We start from the raw sequence: 26,831 nt of genomic DNA on the forward strand, positions 1-26,831 counted from the left end.
GGGGATTGTCTGCTCTCTCCAGGCTGTTGACTTACCTGACTGGTCTTTGAAGTACCCATCTTATGGACATCAAGGTCTTTCTTTTTGATTTATGTCTTCTCCCTAGGCTTTTTTCTACAGTCAGTTCTCCCTTACTCCACAGTTAGAAACTAACAAACAAATAAACAGAACTAATTATTCTCATAAATCCTTAATCTATTTTCTATTAAATCAGAGGCGCACTGGGACCTTTGGAAAACAGGTGATGTTTAATACTGAGAACTCAGTGTTACCTTGTCAAAGCTTATCAGACCCACTGACTTTCAATGCCACTTCACTTTCATTTATGTAAACATCACAGATAGACACTGGCTTTGTAACAAAGAAAGAAAGGGGACCAATAAGGCAAGAGGCCAGTTGTTACATACAATTTAAGCTGATTGTAACTAAACTGCTTGACTTAAATGAGACAAATTGTTGGTAATACTGATGATTTCAGTCTTTCTAGACACACAGGATTGATTTTTGGAAGATGGATGTTTCTGTGTTTCTGTTCACACATGTGTTAGGGAAATATGAATTGTCTGATCTCTTACGTTACAGGCTACAGAATACCACTTCTGCAGAGAAAATACTGCAGAATCATCCTGTCTGGTTGTAAATCTTAAGAAGTAGAATTCAACAGGTTCCTAAACCCAAAAGTGGTTGATACAAGAATGTGGGACAGAACATGCCACTCCAATTAAAAAAAAAAAAAACACAACAAAACACCACCACTAATCCATCTTCAAAAGAAGTAATTCAAAGTGTTTGAAACAACTTTGAATGACACAGAACATATAAAGGAATGGAAAATTCCTTTTAAAATTACTGTCACTGTTATTTCTTTATAATATATAAGGAAATATATAAGGAAAAATAACCTTTTAGCAAAATTGGAAGAAGAGATGCTGTCCCTTTGACACCTGCCCTCTCCCTTTTTTTGTGAGCAAGCTGGAAAGCCATCCTATGCCTCTTCAAGTCTTCCTTCCCCAATCTTAACTGCAATCATAAGTGTTACTCAGGTTATGGCAACAAAATCTAATCTTCTGTTGTAAGACTGAGAAGCATTTGTCCCTACATCTGTTGCTGTCTTTACAATGCCTGATCTCTGAGAAGCACTTCTGGAGCAAGACTGAAGATGGTGGTCCTAGGGATTCTAAGCATTTCCTTGTTGGTTGCATCTCTAGAAATCCAGCAGGATCTGGGAATAAACTGGACTCTTCAAGTGCTCAATTCACAAAACCTAGCCTTAGTTGTAGGTGGAAAAAAGATACCAATTTATAAAAGAGACAAAATACTTGTCGCAGTGAACACTATCTCTCACAAGGCCCAGGTTAGGAGAATGGGCTCCAGAATGCACATATTCCTCAATCTCTTTCATCACCAATTCCTGATTTTTTTCAGGTCTGATCCTCCAAGCAGGTCTACTAGTAAAGAGAAGTGAGTTCCTATTCAGTCGAGCTTTCATTTTAAGTGCACTGCCTGATCCTGTACGGACACAGCAGTATACTCTCTACATTTTGAATTCCCAAACTTTGAACTTTCCCTAACCCTGTTTAATTCTACATGAGGGATGAATGCTGTATGTGAACAAACACAGGAAACGTTCTCTAGGAACTGGGTAGAACTGTGTGACAAACAGGTCCTCTGAATGCATGCATACCTCTCCCTTAACTTTATGCTTCAGTATTTCCTGGATACACCTGCCAGAACTGCAGAGAAAAGGGGTAAGGGTGAGGACTAGAGCTCATGAGATGCTCACCTCTCTGCTAGGATCCCTTGTCAGCCTTCCTGTTAGGGATAGGATTAGTGTTCACGTTGAGAAATGTAAAACACCTGGGCTTCAGTTTATTGCTGGCTCCTGTAGCATATCAGGAGTGAAAAAGAAGGATTGAACTCAATGGGAGCTATTTTCTTCTTCTTTTTTTTTTTTTTTTTGCTATGATCAGTTCTCAACATTTAGGTTAATGTAGTGCTAGGGAACCAAAAGCTTTGAGAGACCAGTTGCTTGCCACTATCAGTCAGCACCCTTCCTGGCTCCAGGATCCTGCTGAATCAAACAATAGGTTTACTATTTTAATCCCTAAACCTGCTCACTTCCCTGTAACTATAGGCAAAGGATAGACACCTTCTGTGCAAGAGAAGCTAAGGGCACAGTCTCACCTACATGATGAGCATTTCTCCCAACTCTAGCTCCAGGGAATCCAGCAACTGAACTCTTACCACTCTATTGTTCCCAATACATGGGCTTTTTGTACCATAACCTACAATAGAAAAGGGAACCTAAGGATACCAACCCTTCCTAATGCTGCAGGCTATGTATAATATGGCAACTGAGTGTAACTTCTTGAGCCTGAGATTTCCAAATTCTATTTTGAATGCTTCTCAGTTTTAGTGACTGCCTATGTATAGTACAATGCCTACAGTAAAGGGAATGTAAGCACTAAATCTATTTCTCTACAACCTAGGAGGAATTCAGATCTCTATGAGCAAGAGATCATCTAAGAATTAAGCCCCAATCGAACTTGTAACGATAGCCTAATGAGCTAAATTAAAATACAAGAGAAAGCATTGGCCATGTTCTCATGAGTCCTTCTCATACCTTTCTAGGCCATGCAAAGTTCAGTAACAAACATTACTCCCTGAGCAATAGATTATTAAAGCTGTTGCTATCCCTTAAAACAGATTTACTGCCAAAGTAGCTCTCCCTTCGGGAAAGTGTAACAGAAGGTATTAGCCTCAATTAAGGCAAGCCCAGATCCTGTCTTTGCAGGCTGTCCAGAATATATGTAAGCTGTTGGTATCTTCCTATCCCAAAAGCCAATGCTAGCCTCAAGCCTACTACTCATATTAATTACAGACAGGAGACCAATCACTAATTGTAAGAGGAAATTCAAGACCTTATCCTGCCCCTGCCATCCCTCTTCCAATTCTTGTGTACCATGAGGAATCCATCAAAAATCCAAACTGGGAAGACCCAGGTAAAGTGCTTGTCCTAATCTTCACTGTAGCTATGATCTTAGCCAGCTGATCTGGCAATACCCCTTGCAGTTACTAGCCTCATCTCATTCCTGCAATATATTCAATCTCCAGCAATTAGCCTGGCTCATCAAGCCTTCATTTCCCAAACACTAGCTTTGTCTGCAATCTTAATTATAGGCAGGGGCCCTTTCGTACTGCCTAAACTACAACAGCATTGGCTCCTGTGCACACCAACCCTCTTCCTATCTGTGCTTTTTGAGCAAATTCCAGCAACCACCTGGACTCTTCCGAGAAAGTTTGTGGTACGTAGTGCTCTGTGTTGTTAGCAGGGTTGTGGGCAGCCTGCTGTGGTCAGTCACTCTTGTGGAAGCTACAGAGCCTGTGTGTTCGATTGCCTTCCCTCCACCCTGCTCTCCACAGCAGTACGCACTGCCTAAAAGGCTGCACCACCATTCCCTGGCCTCTCACAGGACAACCCATGTAAAACCCCTCAGAGAACAGGTGGGTGAAAGGCAACATACCTGGGGAATACCTGTCCTAAAAAGCATTAGTTTTGCACGAAGATCTTTCTCCCCATAATGCTGTGTGGGCTTTTTGGCAGCACATGGCCACTGGGTCTGGCTGAGATGGAGTTAAATTTTCCCCATAGCAGCCCTCACAGTGCTGTGCTTTGTACTGGTAGCTAGAAAAGTGTTGATAACACACCAGTGTTTTGGCTACTGCTGAGCAGTGCGCCCACAGCATCAAGGCTGTCTCTCCAACATTCTCACACTCCCCCACCAGTAGGCTGGGGTGGGCAAGGTCTTGGGAAGGGACATAGCCAGAACAGCTGACCCAAACTGACCAAAGGGATGTTCCATACTGTATGGTATCTGCTCAGCAATAAAAGCTAAGAGAAAGGAGGAGGAAGGGAGGGCATTCATTATTGATGATGTTTGTCTTCTGGAGCAACTGCTTGTACTGAAGCCCTGCTTCCTGGGTAGTTGCTGGACATCGCCTGCTGATAGGAAGTAGAGAATAAATTTTTTTTATTCCTTTGCTTCCACACACAATCTTTGCTTTCACTTTATCAAACTGCCTTTGTCTTGACCCACAACTTTTGTTCTGTCTTATTTTCTGCCCTCCCTGTCCTGCTGAGGAGAACACCTTGATCTGCCCTGCTGTGGACAATAACAGCTGGGGCAATTTTGTAAAAGATCAAGACCAGTGGATTTAGAATTAGGCATCGCTCCCTGTGACCACAGGTTTGGTCCTGGTAACACATACAGATTCCACTGGGACAAATGATACAACAGAGCTGTATTTCCCAATTAATGCATTAAGGAATCTGTAAGCTGAGTGAGTGTAAGGCTACAAAGATCCAGTCAGACAGCTGAGCAAGCTTTTCTGGAGCAAAAAGCAAATACTGTCTCCTGCAGTTTTAAGAGAGACCCTGAAACATCTGGGATTAAGGCATAGGAATAATAGGTATGCCATGTAGAAATCTGTATTCCTTGTGTGGGATATGTATATCAAACACCTCCCTGCAACAAGCCACTGTGTCAGTCAGGGTCCACTCCAAGACATGAAGACCTTGTGCATCTTCCCAGGTGAGAAAGCCCAGCTACAGCCAGCAGTTCTGGAAAGAAGAGTGGGGCCACTCTGCTTCATGCCATACAAAATCCTAAAAAGTTTTCTGTTCTTCTGGGTAATTTGGTCCAATGTTTCTAACACAATAAGATCATGGATGGCTGCTTCCAGGCTGTGCACAGCACCAGAAGTCCAGATCCTTCAGGTTTTTTCCCTCAAACTACAAGTGTATCTTAATCATAGTGATGGAATAAATCACTAGGGTTAGGCAGTCATCACATGGCTGGTCCAGGGTCCATTTATATTAAGTATTATCAGCAAGGGTAATGTGGCTAAGTGAAAAAATTTGTCTACATTTTCTGGTTCAGTACAATACAAAACCTGGAAGGACTTTGTAGGAAACAGAAGCATGTCTCTGAGTTTGTATGCTAGATTTTTTTCTGCCCTGGAAAAATCCAAAGAAATGGAACTAGACATCACCAGGACTGCTTGATGACTGCTCAGAAAGATTTCCTTCATTGAGTCTCATCTAATCAGCACACAGGAGAAAGGATATCTTGATTAAAGATTATTTTGACTTTTAGATTAAGATGGTAAATTCACAAACCCAAGACCACCAATACTGGCTGCAGAAATCAAGAACAAACTAGACTTAATGGAGTTTTCAAGTATGTTCACCATAAAAAAAAGTATGTTCACCATTTAAAAAGAAGTCATTAGTTAATTACTTTGACATCCTATAGCATCAATTTAAGAGATACCATACAATTAAAAAAAGAAATACAGATCTGATCTGGTCAAAACACAGATTATTCCTATGGAGTGTAACATTTTTTATAAGGTCATGATGCTGACAAATTTGTGGTAAGTTCTATAGCTAGCTAACAATTGTTATTCTAAAGGTGACCAGTTTTCCAATCAACTTCTGCACCTCCTTGCTCTTGCTGTTATTGTACATTATAAAATTAAAAACAAGGAGACAGCTACACTATCTTTATCTTAAATAGTAGCTAAACCAATTGTGCTACTGTAGGTGACAAAACAGCTTCGCTCATAAAAAGGGCTGCTAATCAAATCTTTTAAAAGTATTTATTATAAAACAAAATCCTCAGAATCTATAGTACAAATGCAGAGTCTGTTATCTGTACAGATATTTATACAAAATACCAGTTACTTCAAACAAGACTTTGGTTTTGTTAACGTAAAGAAACATTGCAGTTTCATGACCAGAAAATTGTTAATGTATAATGTTCTGAAGTGATGAAAGCCTCAAAGAAGTTTTTCTTAAGATAGTATTACCAAGTTCATTTGTATGCTAGAAGGCCATGCTTGGAAAAATAATTGGTAAAGACTTTCTGTAACACAACGAAGATTTTATGGCTCTAATGAAAAGTATGGTAGTGACAATCTGAAAATAGAGTAAATTTAATCCCCAAATACATTAAGTGTCAGTTACTGGCATTTTTTTTTTTTTTAATGTTAGGTATTTTCAACAGGTATCAAGATTTCTGTTGAAATAGATATGAATATATAAATCAAAGTTCACTTGAAATAATGCATGAGAGAAATTCCAATATATTACAAATTCAAGACATGCACGCTCTAAAAAATTCAGAAGCTGTCAGTTTCAGTTAGTTCCACAACTTGTGGATGTATGTATTTTAACTGACGAGAACCCTAACAATGATACAAAGCTTTGTTAAACCAGTGGAGTACAATCTACGTATGATTCTGGGGGCACTTGTGATTTAAGGCTTTACTTTTTTCCTCAGTTAATATGCTGAACTGTTTAAAATATGCAAGGCACTGAAGTATTGGTTTGGTTGTCTTTTGTAGTAACAATTGCTACAAACTGATACACATATAAAGCTGTAATTATTAGGCTGTTTGCAGAATATACATTTTAATATAAATATAAAAAAGACTGTGTGGGGGTTTTATCATAAAAATTCTTGGTACTCTTTTAATATTCATGTACATTTACAATAGCAGCAATTGCAATACAATTAGGTAAGTAAGAAAGCGGTCTGGGTTAAGAGTTTTGTTTATGATGCCCTCCAAATTTCACGTATAACAGCAAAGCAGTCCTCCCGTTTTCAACAGCTTTTGTTTTATCTCAATAGGCTGATGAATTCCATTTACAACTATTGTGTTTGTAGTCACAACCAAAATACTTTCATACTTATTTACACACTGCGGGATCTCTGTACAAATCAAACTGGAATATTGCTTCCCTTGTCAGTCAAACACAGCTACCCTGGGAATGCTGACACAGGAGTAGCGTCATTCTTATTTAGAGAAAGGTGTGTCAGCGGGACTACTTGCTTTTCAAAGATGTGAATGCCGGGGAATTAGTCTGTCACTTACTGTAGCTGTCAAACTTGCTTTTCTCTTCTGATAAGTCCTTCTAAGCACATTCTCAGCACATATTTTGTCAATATAAAGTGACCCATTTAGGAATTGCCATTGTGGTCTTCTATCCACCAGGATTCTGTGTTGGCTGGAGAGAACTCAGCCTGACTCCAGAGGTGGGCTGCAACAAGGGTTGTGGCTCATGCTGGGAACAGCCGGGATGTGGCAGCTTGATGTCATGTGTGGCTGGGAGCACTGTTAGTATTTCAGGACATAGCATTTTGAAGGATTTTGTTGTGGAATGCAGAAGCCATTTGTATCAGACTGGGTTTCATCATTCATATCAGCAGGCTTAACATTGATTTAAAACCAATTTTTCCTTTTTTCCCTCCAGAGAGTACGATCTTATGTAAAAAGGCCCACAACATAGTTGGCCAACCTCAAAATAAACAAATTAAAGAAAAATACCCTTTACAAAAACTAGAGTAAGTGTTCTCAGGAAGGAAAGCTAGAAGACATGACAGGATTGAAAATATCTATGTATATTAATATGTCTTTTAACATGTAGTAAATACCATAAGCTGTTTAGCTAAACTTACAATAATAGCTGAAGAAAGGGGTTTTTACATTTAGTGATGCACAGAAAGTGTTGCGGTACCTAAGGGAACAGCAGCAGAACCAGCAGACACCTCTCAGAATTTAGGATTCAGACTTTACTGGATCTTCTACAGACAAGCCAAATTTATGGTGAGGACTGTACTCATCATTCATAATGGAGACATTATAAAAACACAGAAACAACTGAATAACTGATCTGTAAACAACTATCATCTTTGACTGTGGCTTGTCTAAGGCTCTGTCCAAACATGGACATTTAAAAAATGTCCTTCAGCACTGTAACAGAAAAAATGTTTCTTGCAATTCAGGGCTCCATGCCAGGCACTCTTGTGTGTTACTAATTATTGGGAACATGCTTGCCTTCTGTTTTCATTTCCTGACATTAATGGATATCACTTGTAGTACAATTACAAGCACAGCTACTCATTTGGACTGACTTAACATATACCCCAACAAAATGACTGACATCAGGAAGATCTGCTTCTGAAAATGCTTGAAGCAAACAGGACACACAACTTTTCTGAAGTTTGACTGACCACACTCATGAAGTAGTACAACATGCTCCAGAGGCTCTGATGAAGGGTAGCACAGGAGCTCTTCCTAGCAAAGGGATCTGACCCTGCAGGCAATGGAGGAACGTCCTTCTGACTGGCACATCAGCCCAGTGTGACCAGCCCTTACTGCATGCTCCTGCTTCCAAATCCTTTTTCACTGCTGTGCACAGAGCTTCAGAATTTCAAAAGCCCCAGAATCCAAGAGGCACTAATTGGCATAAAAATGGGGAGAACATTGTCCTAGATCTAGCATATGACCTCCTAGGTATCAGATGGAAAACAGATCTAGGATAAAAGGGCCTGGAGATTTCCAGAAGGCCTATCCTAGGTATGCAGAACACGTGTTGAGGAAAAAGGCCATTTTGTTGTTATTTTGAAAAGAATCAGAGCTTTTAGGGAAGTGCTTGCACCCTTTGCAAACCAGAGACATTAAGGTTTATTACTGAAAATCAAACCCATTATTCCAAAAGAAGAAACTTGTTTCCACTCATTTGTGCCTTCCTCTTTAGAGGATAATGTGATAATGGCACAGTCTCATTTTTAGACATAGGACGTTTTGTACTATGACACTATCCTAAGGAAAACATTATTTGTCATACATGCAGATTTAGCTTAATCTTGGCCTAAATGCTCTTTAGTGATCTGTCCAGACAGAAGAAAACTGAACCAGCAAGACTGTTGGGATAGCGCTAACGAAGTTTCCTTAAAATCATCCAGCAATAATGAACAAATGAGCTCCACTGCAAATTTCAGGGTGCAGTGACTGTTGACCAGTCTAGCTGAAGTAAAGTCAAGCTGTAATTTACACAAAACTTTTGCTTGAAATTAAAGAATACTTCACTGTCAAAGATCATGTACTTGCCATGTACTTGTCCATTTACCTTACAGCTTCACACTGCTGCTACATCTGTCCTGTAGATAAGACAAATTCTACAAAAGACAAGACGACCTGAGTAGCTGCTTTCATGACTGCACTGGAAGGCAGGTAAGCTGCTTTCTGCTAGGACATCTGTCCTTTAAATGTAACATAGAATCAACCATATCATTTGCCTGTTACTAGCTGCTCTCCAGACACAGTTCTATATTACACCCTGAGCTGTTTCAAGTGCTAATATGCAGTCATAACACGCTTGGGAAACAGTGGTTGAAAACACTGATTCAAGTAAGTACTCACAAGCTCACACAGGTAGTCCAATCACACAACCCCTTCCGGTTCTCAGGGGAGAACTCTCACAATATTTCAGTCAGCTTTCTCATAGAAAACTTTTGCACTATTAAAACTGTGCCTAAACCTCACCAAAATACAACTTTCCCCCGCTTATTTCCTATTCAGCCCCAAACTGCCACAACTTGCCATATGCATTCACTAATTCCCTGCAACTCTTTCTCTCATCCTGATCTAGAAGAAAATAGCACCTATTTTCTACATTTTAGCCTGAAAGTTCACAGGATGGAAACCACTAAGAGCACACTGAAGATATTTGTGGAGAGAAGTAGTTCTTGTCACTCAAATTTTCTTTCTGGTCTTTTCTAGCATCAGGAGTACACTAATCCTTTTAAAATATATAGTCTACAGCAATCAAAAAGAATATTTAATATTTAAATGATAATATGCTAAATTTCTACACAAATTCTTTTTAGAAGAGGCTTTTAAAGTCAGTATTATGGAGCAATGTGTGTCTTAGATTCTGATCACCAAAATTCACATGCCTCAGAGGACGCAATTTTTCAGCAAACATCAGCAGTAAGAGGCTATGAATGTCCAACTGAAACAAAAATGTACATGCTTAATTCATCCCATCAGCAAGTGCTTCCTTACTTCTGAATACCTAAGCTCCAAAAGAATTTGACTCTTAAGACAGTTTAGCTCTCAGCAAGAATGCCAATTTTCTTGGACTCGATTCCAAACTTCGTAATAGAATACAAGTCTTCAGATGAAGTTGTTAGGATTGTTACAGTTGTGGCTCTTTAAAAAGATCAGGGATTTAATGAAAAAAAAAAATCAATGTAATGTTGCATCCAGTGTCATCATAGGAATACAGGAAAATTGATGTAGTATGTCTCAGCTAGAACTGTAACACAAAACAACTAAACTAATGAATTCATTATAAATGGTGAATAGTTATCTTGCACAAAATTACATATGATATAAAACTGGACTACTAACTGCTGTAATACAGCAGAAGTACTCCTTTACATGATCAATGTGGTACATAAAATATCCTGTGGATCTATATTCCTAATTTAGTTCACTGAAACATGATCACATGAGAATTGCTTTGTTTTACCAAATCATTAACACTTGTTCAGAGATCTGCCAAGTCACTCTAACAGTAACACACTCTGACCTTGCCCCTCTTGGCATACTACAGAATTACTAATGTTGATAGGGGATGGGGAAAAAACCCATTCTTAAAATCCCAATGCTCTATTCTCCAATTTTGTATTTTTCTCCATGAAAAATGGTGGGCATCTTCTTTGTGCTCAGTCTCTCAAGTGAAAATTTAGACATGAAGGTTGTAAAAATTACTTTAAGAGTTTTAGTAACACACCAGTGACAGCACAAATCCTATCTTTGAATAATGTAGATAGGAAGAACATATCTGGACTAATAAATCTGAAAACACAAACTGGATCAGAACACTATGGTCCCAGCCCCTCTACCACCACAATAAAGACCTCTGTCCCGGAGTTGTAGGGTTCCTCTGATGTGCTCTCAAATAACTTGTTAAAAAGACCCCAAACCAAGTACAATTTAAGTTCAAACAAGAAAAGAGTTTTCATTGTTTCCAACAATATTAAGGCCGTCAAAGGCCCAACACATCTGTTATTCAGCAGCTGCAGAAACAGGTGCGAGTCTGCATATTCAGAACTTCCCTCAGATGTCCCAACTAGGCATTCACATTGTCATCACCAGAGCTGAATTTATAAAGTGCCATACAATGCCCAATCCCTTTTGTTACAGCAAGAGAGCAATCAAACCAAAAAATTATGTTCTGTATTTTGAAAGGGACTGATCCTAACCCGCCCCCCGCCATTCCCAAAGGGGGGGGGTTTGGTAGGAGTTGGGAACATGAGCACTTTGCTGATCATGATGTCCTTAGGTTACAGCAGTTTGTATGAGAGTTTATCTTTTTTTTTTCAACACAATTAGAAAGTATTTGTCTCCTCTCCTTCCTCCCCTCTGCTTTTTCTGTCTATTTCTAAACCTGAACTTATTTTGTGGCAAATTTGTATGAGATATGACTAAACTGTTTGAATGGCAGATGTTTTTGTTTTGAGCTATGCAAATACCATTTTCTACAAACACCAGTTAAAAACCAAACAACTTTCCTCATTTAAATGAATACAAGTGACCATATCATTCCACTTTGGAAAAGGAACATTAGAGATGAAGCAATTCTCTGATCAAGTCAACAGAGGTGAACATCTCAGAGGCCTGGCACAGTGAATTACTGGACTTTTGGGAAAAAGAGAACTAGCACTGTATTTTGAGAAGCAGCTGACTGTTACAGCCTCTTGCCAGACAGTCATCAAAGCCTCACAAGGAAGGATGAAGGAGCTTGGTTTCATCACATTAAGATGGTAAGTCTGACCAAATCTGCATTTTGTCAGGCATTTTTCTTAGCTTAAATACCACTTTAAACTTGCCCCTTGCTCTCACCCACAGGTCAAAACAACTACTTCTGCTACCATTCACCCAGCCAAGGGGGAAACTGATTGGAGCTAAACCAAGTTCTTTAGGGCTGGTTATCTTTTTTAGCTTGAATCAGTTCCAGAATTGGCCATGTGCAGAGTGGCACTGACATGAGGTAGGGCATGATGCCTGTGGGCCTACTTAAGCTGAAGGTTTGGCCAAAAGAAGTGTTCTTCCAGTTTGATGTTAAGCAAATAGAGACGGAGGTTTGAAATCCAGGTCTCAGCATACAAGTTCTGCTGGGAAGCATTCAGCTCACTTGCACACAGGAGCATCTGAGGGTTGTGATCTTTGCATGTTTTCTCTAGTGGTGGTAAAGGGATGAGATACTGACAATTTTATTTAAACGTGTTTTTCTTCTCTGTGAATAAACTTACACCTTTCTTTAGACTCGTGCTCCCACAAGCCACTTTGCTTTCTTGTCTCACATTAATAAAAAGAATGACTTACAGTTTGCATGTAAAAAGGTGACTAAAAATTGCAAAAAGGCTCAACATTCCCTCCCCAAATCCTTTGGAGATTGAGTCATTTTCATGACTTCAAAAAGGCAAATATGGCACAAAAGAATGGAAATTAAGTTAAAAAAATCAATTTTATAAATATTCTTCCTCTGTACAATTTTTCACAGCCCCATCCCTCCCACCCATTTTTATTCACATTTCTTTTTTTAAATTCCCACCCCGATTTATTTTTAAATCATAAAATATATATTTTAAATCTGTTCATATTTTAAAATATTTACAGGAAAAGTTCCTTCTGTTGAGGTCATGAGGAGTCTGTACAAGGAGAAGGTGGAGGGGGATAGAGGTGAAAATAGCTTCGTTCTGTGGCAGGAGACGGAGGGCAACTTTCTTCTGCCGACATGTACTGACTGCGAGGTGTGGGTGGAGGGGGATAAGGGTCTGAGTCTGAATTTAAATCTATATAGTATTTGTTGGCCTTCCATCGACTAGTAGTATAGTCACTGTCACAAACATCTGTGCTGCATGGAGTTGTGGGTGGAGCTATCCCTCGTATAAGGTATGGCCTGCAGGAAAAAAAAAAGGACATGCATTAGTTGCAATCTGGGGAAAAAAAAGAAAGAAAGAGACTGAAAATTAACAGCTCTGTGTCCTCAGTCAAAATGCCTGCTCATTAATACTATGTGAGCCTTAATTCAGGTTTTCATTGGAACCCAACAAGAAGTACCTGAACTGTGTTAAATTTGAATGCAACAACTACCTTCAGCCAGCAGTGCATTCTTCCAGCCCCTGACCAGCCAGAGGAGACCACCATGACCATTTAGCCCAGTCACTAACAAACAGGTTGACTCATCAAAGAGTTTTAAGATAAGCTTGAGGAACTGAACAGAAAACACCAAACTTCTCTATACAGGATGCTAAGTGACTGTTACGTAGCAATGTAACTCACACATATTGCATTATTACTCAGCAACACTGTATATTGAAAGGTGCTGAACACTATTGTGTCAAAATAAGAACACAAAGCCAATGTTTAACATCAAAACTGGCATAATGTCCATTTGAATGGTCATTTATTAAGAGAGGTAAAGGTTTTTTTAAACAAGGTAAAGTCTGAACAAGAACATTTTGCTTAAGATCCAAAACTGGAGGACAGATCAATAGCAGATTTATCAAACCTTTTTATCTGAGCTGTACCTGTAAGATCTCGTGGTTGAAGGAATGTTTGAGGAATAAAACATCTCTGCATTATACAGGGAGCGATCGGTAGCTGGGGAAGGAGGTGGGTTCAAGATCTAGGAAGAATAGGAAAAAGCAGTGCAAACGTTTAGGTTAATTATACAACTCTACTTCTTTTGAAAATATTATTTATGCCTTTACCCTGTCACTCATCCTTATTTTAGATTCCTCCTCTTGCTGCTTGGGTGGGTTAATGCATTTTTAAAGATGACAGAAGTCCATTATGAGACTTCACTCTGGGCTTAGGTACACTGGAGGCCTTCAAAGTTCTCACAGTACAGGGAATTTCCTTCCTTGCCACATCTGTTATTATGGTGGAAAGCTCGGGTAAAGCTGGAAATTAGACCCAGTTTTGCTGAATCTCAGTGCACTTCCTTGGATATAAGGACTGATATCACCCTCAGCAGATGCTAATGGGAAATAAAGTCTGTTCCACTCCCAGCCCCTAAACATACTCCCAGTCAATAGTAGGGTCAGGAGGCCAAGTTCCTTTACTATAACTAACACAACTCCATCCCTCCATAAATACTTCCTTTTTGCTGCCATTCTGTAAACATAACATTCTGGCACAGGTCACAATGCAAAGAGCCTAAGAGCTAAAAATAGTTATAGTCTGCCCTAGCCTGTGTGTGCATATACACGGTTGCTGGTAACCCCCACACTAGGAAAACAGTTTATTATGCGTCAGAATCCTTTAGGATTCTTCCCCCAGCAGGAAGCAGAACCCCTGACATGGCCAGCAGGACTTTGGCCTAAAAACAAGGAGAGCACTTCATCCCTTCCAATGTGGAAAATTACAGCATTGCTGTTGATGGTAGGGCCTTGCTACTGATGTGAGCATCTTGTACATAGCCTGTCCTGGGCATTCTGCCACGCCATGGCCTGCCACGGTGACCATGATAGCATCCTTCCTCCTCTGCCTCTGCTCTTCTCTTAAAATAATACTGTAAAATCACTGCAGTGGAGATCATTGTTTTGGACTTCACTGTGCAGCATCTAGCAAAATGATTCCTGGTCATTGAGTCGAGCTCATCATTACAAATACTGACAAGCCCTGCATCCAGATTCATGTGAGGGGAGACAACCTTGAATATCACCCATTGCCAGCTGTGGCAGGTGATGAGTAATTGCCCCAAGAGTATCTTCCAGAAATCCTCTTCCTTGGAGGAGCACGGCATGCTACTTCTGGATTCTCTCCTACTAGCACCCTGAGCTGCATCAACATCACTTTGCATTGAGATTAAGTGTGAGTGTCAGTCAGGATGCCCATGGCCAGGTTCTCAGGTATATAAACTGGCATAACTCCAATGACATAAATTCTTTCCTAGTCTCTATTCACTACACCATCTCTCAGTACCACCAAGATGTGTTAAAACAAAACAAAACAAAAAAGCCAAGACAACTAGATGCTCAGAGCTCTCCTTTTTGTTATTAACCTGAAGCTGGGTAATTAGCTACCAGGTAGAACTGACCAAAATATTTCGATTAAGCAGTAACTTTAATGTAACAAAGCCCTTGCAACAGCTTCCTTCTAAGAATCCTGCCTGCCTTTCCTGAAGGATATCATCCCTGCAGGCCCTGGCTGACATAGTCCAGAGTGGAAAGTTAAAGAATTTTCAGTAACAGTCAGATTAGCTTAGGCCAGAAGTCCAACGGAAGAGTTGATCTTTTGGCCGACACAGATCCCACAGAATGGCACAGGCAGATCAGCTCTTCGGCTTCTTTCCTTTTTTTAGATACATTTTTTAATATAAATTCAGCTATTTTTTTTCTGTTCATCCTTTTTAGTGTGGCACAGACACATCAATCAGGTACTAGCATGAAATTGTTCAGCATGTTACAGAGACACTGGTGAAGCATGAGACAAGGTAAATTAGGAGGGCTGCTGAGTTCCAAACATCTGCTAGCTGTGTCTAGCTTCTTGATGGCTTCATTGAGAAGGTAATGCGAAATGAACAATTTTACCTTATCAAAAGATAAACTCACAAGCCTCTCTGTTCCGTCTTTGTCCTTCTTAAAGGGGAGAAAGACCACATTTGCCACTGGTCAAAACACAATCGATCAAAATGCCCATACACAGCATAACAATTTACCTGTAAACACAAGTGCACATACAGCCACCCAGTAGGTGGGGTCCTGATTAAATACTGCTGAAGAATCACGTCAATAGCTAGCAGATTGACTCTGCAAGCTTGTGTGAAGAAGAGTGAATGTATGTATTGCTGAGAAGCACTAAGGAAAAAAACTGTCATATGACAAAATGCTGGTAAACAGTAACCTTTATATGTGTCTCCTACCTGTTCTTAGAGAATCATTTCCATTCATACTATACATCTTTGAATTAATAAAACTCTGATATGGCATCTAAAATCCTGTCACTTCCAACAGTTAAAAGCCAGAAATGGAGCTAAATTACAGCTAAAAAACCCCAGCATAGCAACTTCTGCTGGTACCAGTGTTTTCTCCCAGTGCATGCACTTGGTTTTCTGAATCAACAATTGACACTTTATCTAAACAGCAAGCAAAGCTTATTTCTTATGTGTTTGCATTCCAGTCCTGTCGCGTCTTGTCTTTTTATTCCATGTGTGCCTGCAGCATGACAGTGCAAAATGTCATTGGGCCATTGACATCAGAGTTTACAAAGAACAAAGGAGGTGGCATCTCCAAGGGAGTCAAGACAGAAGAACAGAAGTGCCCAGGAACAACCCAGCTGAGTATCACTAATAACAAAACATTTTAGACACCATATGGCATTGTGTAATCCTGATGGACTGCAACAAAGCCCTTTTGTGAAGTTCAGTGGGTGTCAGACTGGGCCTGTTTATCATAAGCAGTAACACCCAAGAACAACTGTTATTAACGCTCTATTTAGCAGCACAAATTTTCATCTTCATTTTCTTCAGAAATAAAAGATACCTAACTCACAGGTATATTTTCAAGACATACCTGTGGGTAGAAAGTGGCTTTAGTGCTGGATGAGCTACTTGAAGAGGCTCCAGTAACATGGTTTCTGTCATATAAGGGGGCACCACTGCTTCCTCCCATGAGACTCATGGAGCTAATCATGGACTTTCCACAAGAGATGCCTGCAGTGAGACAGAGAGGAAAACAAGGTTAGGTAAACCACAATTTTATCTACCAATGCAAAACAGAAAACAAATCCACAGCTTGGCAAACCCATGCAACGCTACTGGTTGTCCTTTGGGAACAGTGTTTTATGTAAAAACTTCAGGATTACAAGGAACGACATATTTTGTAAAGAAAACATCTCATCCCCAGACCACCTATTGTCTCACTGCAGCACTGAATTCCTCACAACCTCCTCTCACACTCTGCTGAGAAAGGAATCTCCAGAACATTTGATCCAAACTTTTCACCCAAATTGTTAACTGAGAAATTTTCCAATTAAGCAAACTCAGGCATTTGCAAAAAAAGCATTATATATTATTGCCAAAGAAAAACAAGCTAGAGACCTCCAATCTTTTCATTTCCATCCACAGAAATTCAATTGCAAGTATATGAACAACAGCAAAAATTAATTATTTTTATTGAAAAATCACTGCCTAAAATAAAAATCAGCAGAGGCAAAAGGAAGGAAACCTGGGTGACAGGAAAAGGGAGGACAACATTCTCCAATTGGTTTTACTCCAATATACACTTAAATCAGACAATACATTTTTAGTTTCTTCCTGTCAGACTATTCAGTGCTAATGGAAGAGTTTAGTTTGGGAAGTTTTCAGAGGTTTTTCAGATGCAGGAAATATTTATTACAAGCAGAATGACTCTAGTTGTGATCATCATTCATGACTATTTATCTTTTTTGGAAATGCCATGGTATTAAGAACCTATGTCTTTTCTTTAGAATTGACATCAATAGTAATATTTTCAGCTGTTGTAACTTGTCACAGCAGTATGGATTAGAAAAAGCCAACAAATACGAATGAGAATCGGAATGACAGCTTAGTTTAGCACCTACAGAGGTACAGATGAAAACCACTGATACTTGCTTTAATTAAAAAAGCTTTAGTGTGAAGTCCAATTTAAAACACCACTGCAAAGATTTCACCTGCAATGATTTCATCCTCAAATTTTATTTCCTACCACAAAAACCTCTTGATAACCATAAAAATGTAATTTAAGCAGGAACAGCTGACCACAGTCATTAAAGTGCAAGAAAGGCTAAACCTGAGTTGTATCTGGCTACCTTCAAAGCCATGGCTAGAAGAAAACAACAATTAGCACATCTCAAAAACTTGTTTAATACGAAGAAGTGCCACATCTTTTCATTTGTCTTTAAGTTTATCATCTATCTGATTTTCAGCTAACATGAAAAACAGACTCCAAGCACTCTGAAGTATGGATTTCTTGTATTCTGACCCTGTCTGGCAGGTTTACAGGCACACATTTACTTTGCAGCTTCCTGAACAACATGAAGAGATATTCTTTCTTCTCAGGGCTTTGTAGTTAAGAATTTGCTATTTCCTCTATGACAGGTCTATTTTACATTTGTAAAATAATTTGAGGTACATCACTTAAGTGTTTACTTTGACGTCTATATGAGGTTTCTGGGTTCTTATCTATTAGCTGAATATCCTGAGCTTTTATGTATACTTCAAGTCCTCCTTCGATCTCAGCATCGTAGCTGTATGCACTTCTCCAAATGGATGCTTTGAGTTCTTTGCGAGGTAGAGAAACTTTGCTGTTTTACAGATGAAGGACTAAGACACAGAGAGAATAAATACTTTGTCCAAAAGCAAACAGGAAAGCTGTCTCAGAGATGGGCTAAACCAAAGGGGATGTTTTCATTACACTTCAGGCAACAAGCAGCCAGACTACAAACCCACACCCAGACTGCTTGTGTTCTTCCACATTTGCTGTTGTAACTTTGGGGAAGGGATGTCTATCCCCTGCTTTTTTGTATTATAGTAAACTAAGCTGCTTCACTTCTCTCCTCTGCTTCTTTCCACTGTGGAATAGCTTATCCATCCGGAGCAGACAGGACAAAACTGTGTAAAGACCTTTGATGGACAGGACAGACACAAGGACAGCTGAGTACAAGACACAAAGAACAACTCAACAGAGCTCCTACTAGAACACTGAATGGCATGTGCATTCTTAGTTTCCAATATTGCATGTGGTTCACTACTATTTATAGTGTTTTGCAAGTACTATGCAAAACCCAGGCTTTATTACATACACCAGAATGAACTATTTAAAGAGGATATTTTCACTGGCAAAATACTGTAGATCTTGTATCAAAAAGATAGATACCTGTGCAGATGCAGCCTAGCATGAAAATTGCATTTGAAAATCTGGCAAGATGCCTGATGAAATGCATCTAACAGTTTTTGCATATCTGATCCAAATGACAAGATTTATACCAAAACACTGAGCAGCTCAACAACATCTAATTTCTGCTTTTTGAAAACTCTGCATCTAGCACTCTTAATTACCTGTAAAACTCCAAATCCAGACAATGTAATGGTACTGATTAGATGCAGGTTCTTACCATCCTTACCAGTAAAAGTGCCATGTTGAGAACTTCCTGGAGCAATAAAATTAAGAGGGACGTGAGGCGTGCCACTGACATACTCATGTGGAAAAGGACTATTGGGCCCGGCATAGCGCTGACACACGACTCGTTGGCAAACAAAGTACATTCCTCCCATGACAAAAAGTGACAGTATTATACCAATGACAGGACCGATGGCACTACTGTGTGGCTGTGACTCATCTGAGGCTGGCTTTGTTTTTTCTGGAAAGAGAGGAGAAAATAATAGAGGTCATTAAACATGGAGCAATATATATGTTGCTGTTCTGGAGCTTATGTAGCAAATCAGTCAGCTCACAGTCATTCACACAGTGTCTCTGAAAGTATCTGCATCAAACTAGGGCATCTATAACTCCATATATTCTGATTCAATGCACAAGACTTCATGCCTCCTCTTCCCCTCCGTGTACATAAAGCAGTATGAGCAAGGTACTCTCCTTTCTGTCTAGCAATTCATCTCGTAACAGGATTACTTATCATCTTGATATAACAACAGCCTAGAAAGTTTCCTTTTCTTGCCCCCACAAAGTCTACGGGTTAAGGATATAGGACACTTGAAAACATGAAGTCCTTAACGAGAGAGGCATCTGCTCCCTCAAAAGTCATTTGGGCTAGCAATAACATTAAAAAATTAAAATGTTTTACCAGTAGGGAAGCTACCATATGTATTAAGCAGTGGATGTCTTCCTAGCTAATATAGGCCCTAAAACAGAATACTCTTCCTTCCTAAAATATGACTTGCTTTCTAAAAAAAAAACCCTAACAAATTGGAAAGAAAACACAGTCCAGAATATCCCAAATACTTTCTACTTCTTATTTCTTCTTCCCCTGTATAGCCCAATGCTAAATAATAAAAAGTGCGGCTGTATTTGGGATGAGCTATGTATCACATCTCCCCGATTATGGGTAACGCATTCAAAATTTTTGCCAAATAAACCTGACACCTCTATGTTTTTCGCATATATGACATTCTTCAGTGAAAATTATTTTTCCATGATTCACACAACATTTATGATTTTTTTTTACATACACAAATACATATATTCATAAATTGAAAAAAAAAATCAAAATAATCTTGGCCAAAGCCTATAAATTTTACATGTTCAGATCAAACTATATAGCCCTTTCCCCCTTTAATGAAGTTGTAAGAAGTGAAATGGCCTTCACTTCATGAAATTTTTCTCCAGTGGTTCTGGTTTCATTCCCTTCAGTGGAAGGGAATGAAAAACAACAAAAATTTGAGAGGGAAGATAAATGAAATACAAAGATCTAGAAATAAACTCTTAACATCTTAGCATCAGGAGTTCATTTCAGTCTTAAAGTCTTTATCTACTTTTCACACTTATTAGTGCCTGACAACTTTTATGTCAGCTAAGGCTCTAACTTTCAAATAGTCAGATTAGTTCAGATATGATACCAGAAAAAAGCAAAGCCAAAATTAAAACATGTTCCCAAATCAGCTAAATTAAAACACACAATTCTCATTTTGGTTAAACCTAGCTTCTTTTGAATGCAAGATCCTTATCTAGAACGTAGCAATCATTTTTATTCCCTACTTCAGTTCTTTCCCTCAGTCAAGCAAGAAACCAGAGAATACTCTGTTCCACAAAGAGACTCTGGAGGAGATGTCTTATATCTACATAAAGACACACTGAAATCAGTGAAGACCTAATTGCAGGACTGGAGCCAAAGTGCAAACAGGAAATGGCTGCATTAACTTGGCAGCACAAAAGTTTGCCAAGTGCACAAAGAAAATAAACTAAAAAAAAAAGGAAGAAGTGGCTTTACATTATCCAGGGAATTGGGGGAACTGGGCGAGAGCTGGGAGATAAATGGAAGATGTGGAAGAAGCAGGACAAGCATGGTCAGTCTGAAATTTCCACCAGGACAGCTAAACAGTTGTTGTCACCATTCTTTTAGCCTTTTCTTCTATTCACTACTTGGGTTCCTTTCACCATTCTTGCTCATGAAATACACTTGCTTCCACCGTGAGGATGGAAGGAAGAAACAAGGTTACCCTGACCAGACCTGGTGACCCCTCCTCTCACCCCATCAGTGGCACAGCTTCTGACAACTGGTGCTTTAAAACCTGACAAGACTCTAAGATATTAAACACCTTGCAATTAGCCAAGGTCCTATAGGTACAATTACTAAGCAAAGTGCAGCATTTCTCTACACAAACACAACACAAGGTATTTGTTCAGAATGAATTACCGACAGATCAGCACATCTATTTGCTTTTGTTCTAAAATGCTATGTTTCAACTATTTTGCTAAACCACTCGTGAGCTACTAAATGCTCCCTTTATCTGCCCCATTGCCTGAAAACTTCATGCACTAGTCACCCCAATGGTGCAAAAAGAGGGAAATTGCAAGCAGAGCACAAGTAAGTTACTGTCCACTTTGGACTGCAAAATAACAGAACCCACTAAGGACTAAATACAGCAACTGCCATCAGTATGCCTGTAACTTGCATATACCTACTGCCATGAGAATTCAAAGTAACATTTCGCCCAGAAAAATCAAGGTCTCTCCTTATATTCTTTTCCTACCTGCACTTTAAGAGACCAGCTTGTGGTCTTTTGTGGAACTTGCTCATTGCATTTTAGTTCCTCCACATAATTAGCCCCGCCGCTTGACCCTGTAATTGCAGTGGATAGGGCTGTGCATTTTTAAAAGCCACCCCAAGCTTAGCAGCAGCTCTGCAAGTTCCAAGGTTCTGAGCGTAGTAGAATCAGGTCCCCCTGGGTATAGGTCTGAACGCCCATCTAAACAAGGCAGCGTTGTATCCCAAACAGCATTTTAGAACTAGCTTGAAGTTAACATTGGGTTTTCAGTTCATCTTCACTACTGCTGCTCCTGCATGACCTGGAATAATAGCATTACAGACTTGCTACAACATGCTGCAAGCTCACACTCTTTTGCTGCACAGACCAATGGAAAAGCATGACTATATTTAGCAGCCAAATACAACTGTGAGAGTATTTGGCCAAGATTCACTGCGCTTCCCTGAAAGAATATTACTATGCAAAGACTGGGGATCTGCATAGGGATGTAGGACATTACTCCTAAACACAGCACTTGAATCTCAAGGAAAGACGTCTCACCACACATAAGCTCATCAGAACCGTCAATGCAATCTGGAAAGGAGTCACACTGTTGCTTCAGGAGGATGCACTGGCCACTTGCACATCGGAACTGATTGGGTAGACAAATTGCTGCACAGAAAGAAAGAAAAGATTAAGTACTACTTGCATGGGAGCATTTGAGCATCTTAAGAAAACCAAAAGAAGTGAAACATGAAGCCACTGTGCATTTTATATTATGACCAGGTAGGCACCAGAACACCTGCTTTGCTACTGTGGGTAAAATGCAAGTCTGCATTTCTCTGATTCTTCCTTCTTGTTATATATCCTACCCAGTAGGGCTAAAATAAAATTCTGATCCCAGTAACTCCCCATCCTTTGTCAAATCAGTCCTGTTGGGGCAAACCAAGGATCAAATCAGCAAGAATCTTTTACAATAACTAACAAAGTGTAGCTGATCACCTGACATGTTAACAAAATGTAGTAACTCAGCATATTATAAAACCTTATATAGCCTATACTATCTTATGTAGCCCTGTATAATATAACCTTGCAAATAACTGCTAAATTTCTTATCTATATTCAGAAGCCTCTGTTTCAGCAAAAACAACTTGTTAATTAACTTTGGAATCTCTGTCAAGTCAAAGCATATTAAATTATCAGTAAAGAAACTGTCTTACGAGGACTAGTAACCATCAATCCTGGAAGGTTCACAGTGTAGGTTATTCAATGCAAAAAGAAGAAAGATTCTTTTCTTCTGGAGGAGAAGACCCACATTCATGTTTTGGATTACAGCACTGGTGGTGTTGTGAAGTGGACCTTCTGAATAGCCATACTTACTTTGCCATGGTCCAGTTTGCAGAGCAGTTCTTGTGTAAGAGAACTAAATTATATAATAAATTATTATTTCTACGGAGAAAAAACTTAGCTAGAAGCTCCAAATGCAGCAGCTCCTGATTTGGACTGTTATGCCCCCAGTAAGTTGGATACAGTTCCACAAGGTCCTGCAGTGCATACAAAACACAGACAGCATCTAGAGCTCCCACCATACCACTTACGTTCTTGCACTATGAGAAGGGCCAAGTTCTGTGTGCACCTTTCTATTTGCCAATGACTACCAGCCCTCTAGTTATTCTTGCAACTGTCTGCTGCTCCTTTGTTTTCCATCAAGACTTCTGTCTTAATATCCTTTCCCTTCTTACATGCCGTATCTTCTGTTGCTGTCCTGCCTTGCTGGCCTCCTTGTTTCTTCTTGATGCAGCAACGGACAACTTGGAGAACTGAACCTGTATTGTACAGGAGATGAAGTTTCTTCAGTGGCATGGTAATCCAGTTGCAATATCAAGACTGTTAACCTTGTGACTTCCACTGGGTATGAGAGGACCAGCTAGCAATGCCACAACAAATTCAAGAAGATGAAAGGCACAGTCTTGATTGAAGATGTGGGACAAGAACCACGAACATATCCAGGGACATTTCTTTGGCCACTTCCAGTCATAGTCTGCAACCCCTGTGCCAATGCTTCAGATTCAACTCTCCAAAAGCATGCCTTGGAAAACCAGGAGACAGGAGAAACAGCTTCTGACAGAATCAAGGCATTGAACTCAGACCTGTGGAAAGGCAGTGATTACCACTGCTCTGACCAGAAGGCAATTCCTCTGATGCATGAGGTATAGTAGGAAAGTTCTGTTAAGCCCAGTTAGCCTCACCACCTTAATAAACCTCACATAAAGAACAAGAATGTACTATATGCCACCTTCTCTTCCCAAAACACAGTGGGTTATAGGCTGGCACATGCTAAGGGATAAGAAAGGCCTATTGGTTTTATTTTTCTTAGGAACCCACTCAGGCCTTGGCCTGTAAAGATTCCTGAGGAATAGAGGCCACATTTGCCACATCTCCCTCAGTCTAAGCCTGGACACTGAGTATGTTTGTAGCCCTTCTAGGGAAGTGTCAGACAGCATCCTGGACAAAAGTCTAGTCTTGGATGGCCCAAGTTCTTGCAGAGGACTAGGCATACAACCACTGAGCATTCAACTGCTGAAGAAACGTGTCTTCAACTATTCTAGACCAGACGGGAAGGCACATCTGTGCCCTCAAAGGGGCTGTGCAGGGCAGTACAGGTGCCTACAGTTCGTACGAGGCCAAGAACATTGTGACTGTTTGCTTAGCAGTGCACACCATTTCACATGGAGATGACCAAATGCACGTTCCACTTTGACTCTGTGGAATGGTAACGGCACCATTACACTGCACATGGGCTGCGCGGTGGGCAAAGCAGAGCCTTTTAAGGAAGCAGTACAGGTAGTAAGTACCATCTCCCACAAGAAAGACAGGAAGTTAGACATGGCTGATGCTCTTCTTGTTTGCAGAGAAGGTACTGGTGTTCTGGTGTCCAGGCTCAGAGTTACAGAAGACATTGCAAATCCACAAAATTGCTCATTGAAATGTCCACAAAAATCTACCCTGCTGGTCCAGTGGCAATGGTTAGCCACTAAGTGGGTAGAGCCAAGGGTCCTGAGGCTTCACAGACAAGAGCCACCCTACTGAATAAGCTCCTGAAATTTTGTACAGCAATAAGAAGCCGTGGTGCCAGATCATAGTAAAGTGTCTTGTTTCAGCTATGCCTTGACACTAGACACAGACTATGCAAGTTTTCCCATCACCCAAAGGATGATGCAAATGCGCCCATCCATGCTTCTCTCTTGGACCCAGATCCTACGGCTGACTGCATACAAAGCAGCTGCAGCAGCAAGAGTTCCTTGGACATCATTCCAGATTTTTCACAGAAAGGTACATCCAGGATTATAAGCATCAGCTTGCTAAGAGTGAACTCTCAGAACAGCCAATTCAGCCGCAGGAGTAATCCGTCTCTTCCTCCCTGTGTCACCTTGCAGTGAGCACTGTCCGAAGGTGAAGTGAACACCGTGGAAACAGTGCAAGCCAAAATGGTAATTATGCAGGAAAAAAAAGCATGTGGTAAGTTCTGCCAGTTTCTTTCCTGTTTTCATTCTGAATATGGAATAAAGATACTCTCCCCAACCTCCCCCACATCTATAGTTACATGGTTAACAATTTATGTAGCTACAGAGAAGTTTAATTTGAGCAAGAAAGAGGGAAAGAAAAACAGCATCAGTGGATAGATTAGTTAGGCTTATGGTTAAGGCTGTTTTTCCCCATTTGAAATTAAAAATCATATATATATATCTAGAACAGTTAGAATCAAAAATGGATGCTTATGTTAGAACCATGAGTTCAGGAAAACTAATCTTACTATCACAGTCCACTTCATCAGATTTATCTTGGCAGTCAATTTCTCCATTACACCGCAAGTGTGCATCGATACACTGTCCTTTCTCACACTGGAACTGGGATGCAGAGCATATGGGACAACTATCTTCATCACTCTGGTCATCACACTCTGGAAATCCATCACACCGCCATGCCATTGGGATACAGTCAATCTCTCCAGTTGCACAGGTAAACTGGTCTGGGGAACAAGTTGGAGGTTCTGGAGAAAGAGAAAACAAATCACATTTGTATATTGAATTTTAGCTCTTACAACAGAGTAAAAATGTGACAGACTTTTTCAAGAAAAACACACATGTCTGGACTGTAGTTCTTCTGTGACAATATTAAGATTCCAGCAAAGAGGAAAACATGATTTTGCATAGGGAATGAAATTTTGCCAACTTCAAAACAAAACGTGGATGCATGCTAATTGAAGAAGCATACTCTAGCAGGCAAGCACTGAACTAAGGACAGGAACTACAAATACTTTAGCTCTAACAGCCACCTTTCGGAAGACACTGTCATACACATAAATTCAAATGAATACTCAATTTCTGATTGCAAACCACATTCTACACAATTCTAATTCCTGCAATTATATTAGCCTGGAACAATTCTTCATTAAAACAACTGGCGCATTGGGTTCATTGGCAATGAGTACACCTAAAACATGTAACATTGGCTTCTACAATATCTGTTTCTCTATTTTTCTAGTAGTTTCTCCACAAACAAATTTCCGAGTCAGATATGAATTGAAAAATATGAATGGAGAAAAAGTATCTGTAAAGGCCTGTTCAACATTAAGCTAAGTCCTCTTGCTGGAAAGTCTCTGGGCTGCAGGTTAGTGGAGGTTCAGAAAGCAGTCTGAGGAGCACTGTAGGCCTGCCCTGATCTTATATTCTTTCACTACAGTCAGAGACATAACACTGGACCTTCTGCACAGCCATTTTTATATTTGTTGGACCTAAGAATGCTGGGACTTCCTTCAAATTTGACTTTTCACGGACCCCAAGATCCTGGCATCAATCCATTCCACATCCACACTATTGCTCAAGTTGCAATCACACACTGATAGCATTAAGCAGCAGCTAGAACCTCATGTAGAGATGCAACAATTATGCTGTAATAAGGCATTCACAGTTGCTTTCTTCAGAATGTCAAAAGACAAAGACAATCCAGATCAAGAATCTATTGAAAAAAATGCTCCCAATTGCTAAATACAGCAAATTAGCACACACTTTTTCACCATTAGCATCAATGAAAGAAACAGTCAATGTATAAGTCCCTTCAGGTGTTATCAGTAGCAGTTAGTTATGTTCAAAATGAGGGGGCCATCTCAAAACACTGCTGCAGCAAACATACATTTCCACTGATTTCAAAAGTTGCTGGGTCAAATCCCTGTGATGTAGTT

General features: G+C 39.9%; 1 protein-coding gene and 1 long non-coding RNA gene across 4 annotated transcripts in view; one reads left to right on the forward strand and one right to left on the reverse strand.

The window, feature by feature from the left end:
• The window catches only part of LOC138689247 (uncharacterized), a 27,211-nt gene extending 15,625 nt beyond the window's left edge, over positions 1-11,586 (forward strand). For both annotated transcript variants that reach the window (XR_011328074.1, XR_011328075.1), the window contains exons 2-3: positions 8,985-9,081; positions 11,477-11,586. This is a non-coding gene — a long non-coding RNA (uncharacterized lncRNA). The remainder of the gene's footprint in view (positions 1-8,984; positions 9,082-11,476) is intronic.
• The window catches only part of LRP5 (LDL receptor related protein 5), a 178,186-nt gene continuing 157,002 nt past the window's right edge, over positions 5,648-26,831 (reverse strand). The window contains exons 18-23 of one of the 2 annotated variants that reach the window (XM_069803476.1): positions 25,404-25,640; positions 22,151-22,261; positions 19,012-19,248; positions 16,440-16,579; positions 13,452-13,549; positions 5,648-12,820 (exon numbers count right to left, since the gene is read on the reverse strand). In XM_069803476.1, the coding sequence (XP_069659577.1) occupies positions 12,559-12,820; positions 13,452-13,549; positions 16,440-16,579; positions 19,012-19,248; positions 22,151-22,261; positions 25,404-25,640 (1,085 nt within the window). In that variant the 3' untranslated portion in view covers positions 5,648-12,558. Of the gene's footprint in view, positions 12,821-13,451; positions 13,550-16,439; positions 16,580-19,002; positions 19,249-22,150; positions 22,262-25,403; positions 25,641-26,831 lie in introns of both variants that reach the window. The other variant, XM_069803474.1, reaches the window with a different exon arrangement.

The sequence above is a fragment of the Haliaeetus albicilla genome, chromosome 16, assembly GCF_947461875.1.
Source record: "Haliaeetus albicilla chromosome 16, bHalAlb1.1, whole genome shotgun sequence".
Lineage (NCBI taxonomy): Eukaryota > Metazoa > Chordata > Aves > Accipitriformes > Accipitridae > Haliaeetus > Haliaeetus albicilla.